The sequence below is a fragment of the Hyposmocoma kahamanoa genome, unplaced genomic scaffold (genome assembly GCF_003589595.1).
Source record: "Hyposmocoma kahamanoa isolate Upper Pololo Valley unplaced genomic scaffold, ASM358959v1 93, whole genome shotgun sequence".
Taxonomy (NCBI): Eukaryota; Metazoa; Arthropoda; class Insecta; order Lepidoptera; family Cosmopterigidae; genus Hyposmocoma; species Hyposmocoma kahamanoa.
Genome location: NW_020654810.1, coordinates 22,256,514 through 22,269,934, shown reverse-complemented (window position 1 = coordinate 22,269,934; position 13,421 = coordinate 22,256,514). Strand labels below are relative to the sequence as shown.

General features: G+C 37.9%; 2 protein-coding genes across 4 annotated transcripts in view; both read left to right on the top strand.

Annotated features, from left to right (window-relative positions):
• Positions 1-2,799: 2,799 nt before the first annotated feature.
• Positions 2,800-6,966, top strand: LOC113237523. 3 transcript variants are annotated; one of them, XM_026474037.1, is made up of 3 exons: positions 2,800-3,019; positions 4,235-4,424; positions 6,783-6,966. In XM_026474037.1, the coding sequence occupies exons 1-3, from the start codon at positions 2,833-2,835 to the stop codon at positions 6,856-6,858; spliced, it is 453 nt and encodes a 150-aa protein (XP_026329822.1). In that variant the 5' UTR covers positions 2,800-2,832; the 3' UTR covers positions 6,859-6,966. The 3 variants fall into 3 exon arrangements, with proteins under 3 accessions (XP_026329822.1, XP_026329823.1, XP_026329824.1); XM_026474038.1 differs by having other exon boundaries at positions 4,247-4,424; positions 6,783-6,965; XM_026474039.1 differs by lacking the exon at positions 6,783-6,966 and having other exon boundaries at positions 4,247-4,843.
• A 5,719-nt stretch (positions 6,967-12,685) lies between these two features.
• Positions 12,686-13,421, top strand: part of LOC113237303 (superoxide dismutase [Cu-Zn] 2-like) — a 33,790-nt gene continuing 33,054 nt past the window's right edge. Inside the window, exon 1 of the mRNA XM_026473700.1 lies at positions 12,686-12,830. The gene's annotated coding sequence lies outside the window, so the exon portion shown is untranslated. The remainder of the gene's footprint in view (positions 12,831-13,421) is intronic.

Sequence of the window (13,421 nt, the reverse complement as noted above, 5' to 3'; positions counted from 1 at the left end):
CGTGGTTTTTCAAATCTATGGAAAATGTTATGTAACTCATTACAAGTGGTTGAGTTCAACATGTTTATTTCTAATTTTTGTTGTTTAATATGGACTCCATGTGCACACTTTCATATTGTAATATATTATATAACTCTTTGTAGTATTCTGTATGATAATATCATTGCTCTTACATCTACAACGTCGTGACCACATATTAACGAAAAGCTTCCATCAGGAAGCGTTTAACCAAAAAAGCCGAAGGTTAAATTATGTACTGTACTTAACGATATACAAGAATAATTATTAATAATTTAAAAGATACGTTAAAGTTAAATTAAACCAATTATAAATTAAAAAAATTTATGTAATTGAGAATGATTCATTAAAATTATTTTTGTAAAAAATACGCAGATTTATTTTTTATATAAAATTATAATTCACACATACACTACTGGACGTGCGTTAAAAATACATTATTTTTATTAAAATATATACGATACATTTAACTTTATAAAGTTTTTATAAAATTTAGTTAAGTTTGCTTAAGTTTGGCAGCCGCGAGGAGGACGTCGGGGCGGTGTGGCCCGCTTCGTCGTGAGGTGGTGGAGGTGTGATGGGAGGGTTCCGGTGCGCAAAGTCGATCTCGGATCCCTCCCACTACAACATCCGAGAAGGCCACCGTGGGGTTTTAGCCGGCATAAACTCTCCGCTGCCCCCAGGGCGAAGAGGTATCCTAGGAGGATTTCTCCACAAAAAAAGTTTGCTAGCAGTGGAGCTCTAATGTGAGCATTACTGCGTTCTTGTGAAATTACAGGCACATGGGACTTGTCCTTATTTCTCATAGCGACAGGCGCAGTGGCAGTGCCCCTCAGATGTTTGCGATTTACAACTCTAAAACCGGGTACTTATTAGCGAGCTGTAACATTTGGCCTGATGGAAAATGACGATGAGGTCGACGATAGAACATGCACATCTAAATAATACCTATTCCCTCTCGCTTTGAAAAGGCAAGTTATAACGTTCACAACAAGGGCACAAGTCTGCAGACAGGGAATTCCACTCCATAGCCGTTCGCCATATAAATGTGGAAGCGTAACGCTTCGTGCGAACCTTTGGAATATCCACAACATAGGGGTGGAACCCAAGCCAACGCCTAGTCCCACAGTGATGGAAAGGGGAAGGCGGAATTAAATCGTGTAATTTCATCGCACACTCTCCGTGATGTATCCTGTAAAACACCGATAAGCAGGTAACTTTACGGCGGTGTTCAAGGCTCTGCAGCTTCGCCCCCACTAACCGACTTACCTATAAGATTCTTGGCACGGTTGTCAATTGAATCCAAGGTGACCAATTGGTATGTAGCATAGCCATTCCAAAGGCACCAGACTCCATACAGATACAGTAACGAGGTTCTAGTGTGTACGCGTGTAACAGTCTTCACTCGCTAGAATGAGTACCTGGTTATCGTCAACTCACTGCGAACCTCACGCGTTCTGCTCGTGGCAAGCTCGCGAACCACGTACACTACACTACCATTTTTGGTAATATGACATGCAACGGTTACGGTTACAGCTCTCTTGTACCCGGCTTAAGCGTCCCTGCATCTGTAATGGACAGCCGTGACCACCAGTCGCGCGACTTGTTCATCTCGTCACTTGATATCTTGATAATCCTAACTTCTTTACAAAAAATCCGACCTCAAAAGTTTGTGGAATCACGCGGTTAACGGAAAGTGGCTGAAATCCAATAAACCGGATTCATCCTCTAATTTGCCGCCCTTGGAGGTGGAATATTTTCTTCAAATTTGAATAGGACCACTACTAAGGTACCCCCTTTCTAACAAAAATCAGAATCATCGAAATTGGTTCACAAATGTCGAAGCAAACGCGTAACATACGTATATAAAGTGAGACCGAGCGCATCTGGAAGCGGGGTCCAGGTGGGAATCTGGCCACTGGCTACACGTTTTGCCCTCTGCCAGTACCGGTACTTTCCTGAGCGCCGAGGCCATTCGCATAGCTGCAGGCTTCTGCTGGCGTCCCAGTTTGCTCCCCTCATCGGCGTCCTTGCAGCAAAGACGTAAGTGCTCTGGGTCACCGCGGTCTTTCCTGCCAGCTGAGCGCGGGCCGTATCTCCCGGCATGCAGCCCTCAACGACATCATCTGCCGCCACTTAGCCTTAGCCACTGTTAACGTGCTCGCTATACTCGAGCCACGCGGCATGTCGCGAACAGATGGCAAACGCCCGGAAGGAATGACTCTCATCCCTTGGAGTATGGGCCGAGCACTGGTGTGGGATGCCACATGTGCCGACACATTTGCCCCACACCAGCAAGAGGGCTGGCTCCACAGCTGAGCTGGCGGAAAGAATAAAAACTAATAAGTACCAGGATCTCGGGTCCGACTACCTATTTATAGCCGTTGGAGTCGAAAACCTTGGCCCGTGGGGTCCCAGTGCCCTTCATCTGCATCTTCTACAAAATTTTATCGAAAAAATTAATAGACGTTCTGGGAAACTCAAGGGCCCGCAGCTAACTTGCCCGACGTATTAGCATAGCAATACAAAGGGGGAACGCTGCCAGCATCTTGAGCACCTTGCCGCGGGGACCCAATTTCGTTTCATATAACTTAAAAATCCTAATTTTACTTTCTAGTATTTAATTAAACCTTTTATTATCTTTTTTACCTTACCTGTACATTATCTTACAACTACGAAACTATTTTCATCATCCAACCTCAATAAACCACGACCAACTAAAATAAAAATGATTATGACACAAGACACGAGCTGTCACAATGTCAAAGTTGACGTGGCGTCCCGTCAAAGTGTCCTCGCTGATGATGCAGTGGAATGAACCGGGAGTTCGTGTTCAACCTTAATGACGACAGGCCGAGCGCATGGTCCCGCGCGGGAACCACATTGAACAAATGGCTGTGGGGGGCTTTCTGCTGCGGTGTTCCCGGAGTGCCTTGTTACTTTTGCAACTGCTGTCTGCGACGGGATCATACTGGGGATAGGGAACGGCCGTGTGTGAACCGTGAGTTACGGCCATATTACACATATCTTTTACAAACACACTAGTTTCCCAATATCAGACAAGTTTAAAGTACCCATTCATATATGTAAGTATGAAAGGATTGCCAACAACAAACATATTTAAAGTAACCAGTATACTCGTACACGGCAAGCCAGAATAATGGTCTGTAATTTTTGGCCTTTCGTGTTATATTTAAGACGAAACACAAGACCACTGTACGTTGGCTACTTGTCTCTTTGTTCTACTTCCTGTACTATATGTACCTTATTAATTTCTTTGTGAGTTGTTGCTTTGCATGGATAAATTTCGAATGTCGTTATTCACTGTACGCGATGAGTAATTTTCTTCGTATTTTTGTCGAAATCTTCCATATATTTGTTTAAGTTAACGATGTGTGTACACGGTTTTGTTTGAGCTTTGTCACTATCAATAAATTAATTTTTTTTAACCTATTCAGAATTGCAATCCGTCTTGCACAGTGGTGTTAGACGTACCTGTATGTGGGAGAGAATGACAATCTTTAAAGTTGTATTGTTTCCGAGATGACTCTATTCACAGAACGTCTTTCTAGTTTTACCTACATTTTAAAATTGTTTGGAGTGCACGGAAGGAGCCTTCCCGCACGACAAACAATTTCTTTGCTGTACTTCTGGCCGACACTGGACAACAATCGGCAAGTAAATGATTATCATTAATTAATTACAGGTTTCTTATCACGTTACGATTTATTTTTATTTTCCTGAAAACTTCGAAACAGTTACGCGCTCCTTGGTCACGGGTTGATTGGCCAGCGGCAGATGACAGCATTAAGAACAGATATACCATGTTTACCCTCTTTCGATTACTTGTGGCGTTACCATTGTCACTCACTTTTTTCCGACAAACCACACTCACTGTATCCACATGCGGAACTGAAGTCAGACTACTACTAGTACAACTTTTGTTTTTATTATTGTAATCACTAAGAATCGGGTTCTTGATATAATAGATGCAATCAGTGAATGACCGCGAAAGCCTTAAAATCTAAATCGGCGACTACCTTACAACAATTGGCATATCCCTTCACTACAGTGGCAACCATTATAGCATAAGTAGCAGTAGAGCTCCTTGTGAAAGAGTTCGTCAAGGGAAGTACTGCCACCTTTCTTATTTCTGCCGCCAAGCAGTCGAATTAAGAACCGGTTAAAAAAGCATGTCTTAATTAAAAATACAAAGATTTCTTTTCAGAATCCACTGCCACAGCAGAGCGACTCGTGCGCCCCCACCGCCCCCACGCTCCTGGAGGGCGCAAGTCCAATCCGGAAGTGATGTCAGCGGTGCGTTGCGCGCTCTCCCAGCTGCAAGGCGAGCCGGCACCGCCACGGGCCCCAGTGCTCGTCCCTGTGGGACTCACGCCTGAACCAGGGTAGACTATTTGAAGCCTCTTTTATGTCCTTAAAAATCATTGGGAACTCCTTTAGTAAGATCTATCTTTATAAATGGGGCCCAAAGAACAGTGTGTCAAATCCTTGCAATGCAATGATTACTTAATTGACAATCATGAGTGACTGTAGCCTACACTGTTTACAAGGTTATTCCATGGTGCATGTCACCCGTTCCGATGGTTAAGCTGATGATTAGGCCACCTTGGGATTGTAATGTATGAGTTTTTTATGAATCTGCAAAGCGGTTTGTGATAGTGACGCAAAGCTGCAGTTTTGTATACGATTTTTTTTAAATATTCAAGTAGCGGGACGAACAAGTGGTGCACTTGGTGGTAAGCGACACGCCTACCCCTAACAGTTGCAGTGCCACTGTGCTTTAAATCCAAAAGATTTTCCTTTTTTATAATACTAAATGATATGATGAACAAGCCGTGCGCAGTCGCATTGCCACTCAGAGGTTTCGCAAAGATCTGAGGGGCACTGCCACTACACTCGTCGTCCTGAGACAAGTTGAGAAACACCTTACACTTCACAACCGAAACGCAGTAATGCTGACATTAAGTATTGCTTGGCGGCAGAAATAGGTAATGTGGCAGTACTTCCCTGGACGAACTCTTTCATAAGGAGGTCTACAGGTACTAAATCATAAAGGAATAAGTCGTAACAACGTAAAGAGGACAACGTTTCCCATGAGCCTGTGGAGAATCATGATTGTCAATTATAGTTTTATTGTAAATAGGAGATACTCACTGTTTTTGGTAGTTATACGTTCTTACTTACTTCTATGGAATTAAATTCTCTAAAATTATACAATCTGGTGTAGGTAACAAGTGTTAAAAAAAACTTTACTCCGTATTATGTTCTTACTCCGTTTTTTTTTTGGCTTTTTTGTGCTTGATGAGTGTTTTGAGTTCTTCAAAACACACTTGAGCAAAATAGGTGACAAGCAACTTATGGCATCTGTTACATTTAAATATTTCGATTATTAATATAAAGATCGAATACATGGAAAAACCTTTTCGAACCGATGGGACTTGAAGCCACGACCATGTTGCACCGTAGCATTTCTCTTACCAACTGAGCCTGTGAAGCATCGAGTATATAACCAGAAATAGAGACGAAATGTCATTTACTTTGTTTGAAAACTATTCTGCCAAATCATTACATTGACAACTGCGCTCCGATTGGCCAGCCTGAACTCGAAACAATTGACGGGTGTCGTCAATTGTTTCACTTCAAATCGACCAGTTTAACTTGAGTTTTGCTATGATGGACGAAAATTGAAAAATTACATATTTAATTACTGATAAAATGTGATTCCGTTTGTTTTGTAATTAGATGTTTTGCTGTTTTTCCCACACCATCGAATAGAACAGCCCCCATTATCTTTATACAGAATACTTTTAGAATATACGTGTGTTCTGTTGCCGGATCCGCTGAAAATCAGCGTCGTAGCACTTGAATGTGAGACGACAACAAGCTGAGTGGGTCACGGTTTCCTTGGCAGCACAGCACACATGCTTTGTGCTCCATATATTATATTTATATTATTAGTATTTAGTTTCAAATCCTTAGGTTATTATTACGATTATTATCAGTATTATTATTATTATTATAAAATGCATGTGTACTGTGTGTTTCAAGGAATAAATTATTTCTTTCTTTCTTTCTTTCTTTCTTTCTTATACGGAGACGTACACACAGGTCAGTTTTTGGCGCTGTACTATTTCAATTTTCTAATTTGTGATTTCAGCGCAAATGAGAGTTGACATTTAAAAGTGATATAAAGCCAGACTGCCTCAGTGGCCTAACGGTTACCATACTGGACTGTCACGCGGAGGTCCCAGGCCAGGAGAAATATTTGTATAGCCTACATTTATTTCTCTTATGAGTCTGGGTGTGATTATGTTGTTGTCTATGTGTGTGTCCATGGCACCCGCGACGTGTGCGTTATTATTATTATTTGCCTGAGTTGCTAGGGATGGATGGCCCTTGTTTCGTCACTATTTCTGGTTATATACTCGATGCTGTTAAACAATCTCTCACTAGATGTCACTGGCGGCGACGAATGCCGTAAGCAGTACAAAGATCTATGTATATAACAAAAACACATTGGAGAATTTCGACAACTCAGTGACTTGACCTGTAGCTCAGTTGGTAAGAGCAATGCTACGCTGCAGCATGGTCGCGGGTTCAAGTCCCATCGGGTCGCAAAAGATTTTCTATATGTTCGATCTTTGTATTAAAAATCATAACAAAACCAGTGCAGTTATTTCGCAAAAAATCTCAAATAATACATTTCAAAAATTTCTATCACAAGTTGATATAATTTTTTCCAGCCGTCAACGCCCGGCCCAAGTGATGCCATGTGTCGATGACGATGATAGCTTGCTAAAGGGTTCCCTCGTTCCTTAAGGCCGTCGGATAGAATCAGTGTACAGTGTGTAGATACGCGTTACTTTGTATTTTATTAAATATCGTTATTTTATAACTTTGTAGTTATATATATTGGAATAAAGATGTTTGAGGTTAAAATCTGTTTCCGTAAACTAAACCTGTTTTTCTCCTACGTTGTTATCTGTGCGGTTCGTGTCAATGACTAACTAACATAACGTTTTTTTCTTTGACAAATGTCAATTGCACTGATTTTGCATATAACAATAAAACTGAAACTAAATAAGATTTAAAACAACCGCTTATAGGGGGTTGTAGATTTTGTTTCGCTGATTCCAGATCTGTTAATAACTAAATTTCGCTAAAAAAGTCGATTACGTTGGTTATGACAATGACGTCGTAATAGCGTAATAGAGAACAATGCCCTCAGGCATTTTCACACGTACTACACTTGAACTTCAACATGTAACTGGAATTGCTTGGCTTAGATTAGGTTAGTTCATTGTACAATGTATATACAATAAATATTTTTCTTTTATGATATAAAGTGACCGGAGGAACGAGTCGTGCGCCTGGTGGTAAGCGACACGCCTGTCATAACAGTTACAGTGTCACTCTGATCTTTAAATCGCAAAGAAATTACGTTGGCAAGTCTTTCTTCGTATTGACAAGTTATCTTCAAAATTGGAACACATTACTGCTTGTCGGCAGAGCCAGGTAAGGTGGCAGCACTTCGCTGGACGAGCTCTTAACGCGAGGAGTTCTATTTCTACTCAACTGTTCAACTCACATATTAAATATAAATTATTGAACGTGTGTCTACATAACAAAAGGAAAACTAGGCATGCCGCTGAACACTGTGATTTGAAATTAATTCCTGTAACGCCTTTGCAACCTGTGTATCACAAAGAAATAAAAAAAGGGAGAGGAGGAGGAGCAAAAAGACAGGGACTTAAAAAAAAATAACGCACACACTCAACATAGCCCCACATAGACAACCACAAATTACACCCAAACTCACGAGAGAAATAAATGTAGGCCATACAAGTGTTTCTCCCGGCTCGGGAATCGAGCCTGGAACCTCTGCGTGGCTGTCCGGCATGGTAACCATTCGGCCACGGAGGCAGTCAATAATAATAATTAATAAATTAATAATATAATATGAAATTATACACAAACCTCACAATCGGTTTCATTGTAAACTAAATAAGTTCTATTTTGTTTGTTGTAAATGTTGGACACCTAATTACATGCACTTACCACTGTATATATGTATCAAAATCATTATTTAAGTATTTTATACGTATAACTGAACACAACATACTACATAATAGAAATATTTATGTAATTTATTTAAGTTTGCTCGTATATTCGCGACACACACGTCCGGTACTCACTCAGTTTTAGGGCTCACTGAAAATCAGCGTCACAGCCTTTTCTCGGTGGTGATAATAGCTGAGGGGATCCTGTTACATACGCCACAGCCGCACATATGACATTCAATCTAATTGTGTTGAATATTTCATGTTTGCTATTGTTGTGTATGATTTTATTTTTATTCCTTTTTTTCCTGTTATTTTATTTTAATTTTTTGTTTTAATTTAGCTTCATCTTTTTTTTATCTTTATTTTATTCTGTTTATATTTTTGTTGTGGCGTAGTAATAAACGATTTATATTTTATTCTATTCTAAATAATAATTATTAATAGTAAATAAATGAATATGATGTGAATTTAATTTCGAATTCCTTGCAATGTTAACAAGAACGATATAAATAATATTCTTTAGAAATGGTAGATATGTCTCCTATTTGGAATTAAAATGTTTGTAATAATCAATACAAAAATCTATAATATTAAATGACATACAAAATATTCAAGAATATTTAAGTTCTAAAAATTGCCACCGACATTAGGTAGAGAAAACTAATCTAAAAATTACCCACCTAAGCGACGGAAAGTAAAATTTCCAACCAAGAATTTTTAATGTATCTATGAATTAATTTCGGCATCTGATACGATACGACTATTTCCCACTTAGTAGTGTAATTAATAGTAGTGTATTTATTTGAATTAAATTTCTATTCAATCCTACAGTTGCTGGGGAGAAATTGTTAAAAACAACACAGACCACGTAAATTGTACATCAAGCTTATTATGCGATGCTTAACTACATTACTATTCTGTGTTGTTATAGTAATTAATGTGCAATAAAGAATGTTTTATTCAAATCATCAGTGAATTTCGTCCAGGGAAGTTCTCTACACTATATTTTTCACATTTAACACAAGATTAGCGACAGTAAAGCTAGTAAAGGAGTTTGTCCAGGGAGGTACTGCTGCTAACCAATAATGTGAGCTTATATTACTTGTTCAATAAAACACGGTAAGGTCCTTTCTGGCTAACTGGGATATAAAATTATTGCAGATGCCGCCGGGAAGTAAGGGATTGTTGGCGATTATGAGTTACATATTAGAATTAGTATACTATATCCGTGTTCAACAGTAGGATGTACAAAATTTTAAGTTTATTGACACCCTATATTACCGAACTCACGCACACCACGAAATGTCAACACGAAGGAGTACGAACGCGCACACTACACATAGAAATATTTTTGTATGACGAATGAGCGGTATACAGAAAAACTTAGTTAAGTTTATGTTATACTGGTATGTTTTGTTTTTTAATACTTTTAAATGTAATAAATACAATAAAAAAAAAAACGAGCGATAACGATGCCTTGTAAGCAATCCCTGTTCCCGCCGAGTCATGTCACAGAGCCACCGAAACAAGAAATTTATTGCAAACCAAATTTCCCGATCGCATAATTTCACGAAATTCAGCCGTTAAGTGGCCAGCTCGATCATGTGATTTAACACCGCAGGACTATTTTTTATGGGGTTATGTTAAAGACAGATTCTATACGGAGCCAATCGAATCGATTGCAGCCTTAAAACTCAAAATTCGTGAAGTGATTAACGAAACAGACCCACCATTTTGTCAAAAAGCGAGTAAAAACTTTGATGAAAGAATCGACATCTGTAAGTGTGGTCGTGGTGGACATTTATCAGGTATAATTTTTCGTTGATAATTGCCAAACTTGACCTTTTTTAATACAATTTTAATCATTGTCGTCTAAACTTTTTGTTTTATTTTGATTTACAAAACAAAGCTCTTGTTGAAAAACCCATTATAAATAGAAAATGTAAAAAAATATTAATTCATATTAAAACTAATATTTGACATGTTAGGACAATTGTTAAAAGAAAATGTTATTGTTTTTCCAAGCAGATTAATAATAGTATTCTGCTGAACTTGTGATGGTGTGTTTGAATGTGTATCCTTGTGTATCTATTACTGTATTTTCGTTGTCGCTCTTCTCACTAACACTCATTTTCGCGAGCATAATACAAAAAAGACGAAAAACAAAAGAAAGTATTTTGATGTTACCCCCATTATCTTTTTCTTTTTTTTAAGAGGGAGCAGAGGAAAAATTCCTAATCTTCGATTTGATTTTAGAGGGGCATAGCCACTTTAAAATTAAAAATAAAATATTGTATGAGTAACTACACGATATATTCAAGCATAGACATTAATCAGAAACATAAAACAATAAAGTTTCCTCGATACATAAAAATCACGAAATGACCTCTAATTTTCACATTGTTTCGATTCATGCTACAGGTTATTAGGACAAGAATTAGATAATTAATTATATTTATGCATGATCGAGAACAGTCACTACGGATTTTTTTTAATCCCTTTAGTTTTAGAGTTATTCCGCTAAAACGAATTTGGTACTTTTAATGCGCAAAATTCAACATCTGTCGCACGTCACGCGAACTTCAGGCATATATTTGTTTCACAAATTTGGGCGGTGCCAACGTCAAAACTTTTTTGGCATGCTCCCTCTTAAGTAAGAGATACAGGTAGGTATTTTCAGTTGACTGTTTGAGAGTATTTACCTAATTCATGATTAGTAGGTAGATTTAAAAGTTTAGAGAAGAGGACAGTAATGGATTTTCATGCCTTGCCCTTTTCCATCCACTAAGCCCTGCCCTTGGCCGGGAAGAAGTCGCATGGTCCATAAATGACACACCGTGTTCGTTGTTTGAAAGTAATGCAAACATTTCCGAGCATGTGCACAAAGTTGAACTCTGTATTATTTGTGTCAATGAAATAAACGGCTATGCGTTAGGGACCAACCTTAACTTGAAGGTCAGTCTCATGATCAGGAAAAATCTACTACAACTTGAATGAAGACTGTCCCCCTACACGCAAATAATTTAATTTCTTTTGTATATTCTCAGATAGTGTTACTTTATTATGTAGTCAATGTGTGTGGAAATAAATGGTTCAAATGTGCTATAGCGTTTGCTAGCGTAGTACTCGTTCATGGCACACGTTTAAAACGCGAGTGCCTGATCTGTCTAATATATTTTAGAAATTCCGTATAGGTGTTTGCTCTTTAAATATTCCTATTATCATTTGAAATTTTCTGCTGTGTTGTTATATGCAATTTAATAGCAAACGTATTCAATACTTGATTGCTCCAATAATTTTATCAGGCGTTGAAAATGCTTTATGTTTATTGTTTTAAATATTTCTGCAGGCGTTCCGCGTGTAAATAGAATACTTTTATTATATTACTTTTGATTGGATTTTAGAAGAAGTTTTTCTTTAAACACCAATAAGATGCTGTGCAGAAATTGTGTCAGTCACATTAACTGTTAACATGAATAGTGATTATTAAATTTTTAATGCTAAGAATGTATACTCGTTACAAGATTGCAGGTGTTTTCTTATCGGTACATCAAAGTTTAATTTGCATTAGCGTAGCTAAGAGTTGTTTGTGAAAGAACTACCTAAAAAGATAGACCCAGAGTAGGAGAAAAACATATCTAACTTTGGTTGGTGAAGATTTTCACGATTTCTTTTTCAATTTCTCTTTATCGAAGAACTTGATAGAGTAACAAGACAATGTGGAACATTTGTAAGAAATCATTCATATCTATCCTAACCTATAGATTAGATATATTAAGAGAAAAATATAATAGATAATCTCCTATTTGTAATTATAAACCAAGCTAATGTAGTAAGATGGATTTGCACAATGCAAGTAATTCATATGAAGTACGAGTAGTTGAAGGGAGTGACTAAATTGTTTACAGAGGTATTTTGGTGGTTGTACTTACTTGTATATTTAATATTGGAGTTTATCATTGCACAAAGTTAATTTTTTGAACCCTGAAAAATGGCGTTAGAAGTCATTTTTGATGGAGTGTGTCTTCCATCAGTTGGCTTATCTTGTGGCATTTGTCAATCTAATAAAATGAATAATATATTTTTTTATAATATCAAGTGCCGGGAAGAACAAGTCATGCGCCTGATGGCAAGCTACACGCCTGTCCATAACAGTTGCAGTGTCACTCAGAGTTGTAAATCCCAAAGATCTTAGGGGCACTGCCACTGCGCCCGTCACTCTGAGACATAAGTTGGCAAGTCTCATGTGCCTGTAATTTCACCAACACCCTTCAAAACTGGAACACAGTAATGCTGATATTATTTCTTGGCGACAAAAATAATTAAGGTAGCAGTACTTCCATAGACGAACTCTTTCACAAGGAGCTCTACTGCTGCAAAAAATGTTCTCGGGTTGGTTGGAAATATTTGTATTTTTTTTCTATGCAATAAATAATACAAAAGTAGCATTCGATAATACGATTCCATTTCACATGTGTATATATATAACTTGAAAACGTTGCCTTCGAAATAGTCGAGTAACTGCGGAGTTTTATTACTCTATGTCCAAACCACAGGTAGCGCGTACCATGCCCATGCGCACGCAGTCAGTCTTCAACGAAACCGGTCCTAGCGTACTCTCCCTACGTAACGTCTTTAGATATTATTAATTCTGTGTTTTGTATTAAAAGTGTTAGTAAGTGACTTGTTTAAGTGTTTAAATATAAGTGGGAATACTTGTCTGTATAGGTACGTATAATCGACATAATATTTTTGTTGTTTCGTGCTTAAGTTTTGTGCAAATGGCGTTAGAACTAAAGGAATTCATCGTTTTTATCACAAGCGCCTTCCGGTTTTTATAGAAGACAATAAAAAAGATAACAGGCGTGGTTTTTTATTATGTTTGAGTAGTTTTGGATGAGGACGGAAAATGTTTTAAATATTCGATTTTTGTTTCGGCCAATGGTATTATTATTAGGCATATTTATTGAAAAACATCGAATATCGATCGAAGTGGAAACCGCCACAGAGAACTTTCAAGGACACATCTTCAGCATTATATGTAGAAGACGGCATTCAGAGCCTATTCTGTCCTTCATAATTGCGCACAATTATTGATCTACTGTGACCTCTAAAACCCAACTTAGAGGAACTGATTAAAATAATTAATAAAAACAATAATTGACCCTTTTTTTATAAAAAAAAACGACCTCAAAAGTACGTGGAATTTATTTGGCAAGTTTTATTGAAATTAGTTACCGGAAAGTGCGCAAAACCAGATTCATCCCCTAGTTTGCCACCCTTATAGATGGAATATTTTCATGAAATTAAAATGGGACC

What these genes read in the sequence shown, in the direction of transcription:
- LOC113237523 (XM_026474037.1), top strand. Translation starts at nt 2,833, where the DNA reads ATGAACCGGGAGTTCGTGTTCAACCTTAATGACGACAGGCCGAGCGCA. An exon ending in GGAACGGCCGTGTGTGAACC is followed by an intron (nt 3,020 to 4,234) that starts GTGAGTTACGGC and finishes AAAAATACAAAG; the next exon opens with ATTTCTTTTCAGAATCCACT. An exon ending in GGACTCACGCCTGAACCAGG is followed by an intron (nt 4,425 to 6,782) that starts GTAGACTATTTG and finishes AATTTTTTCCAG; the next exon opens with CCGTCAACGCCCGGCCCAAG.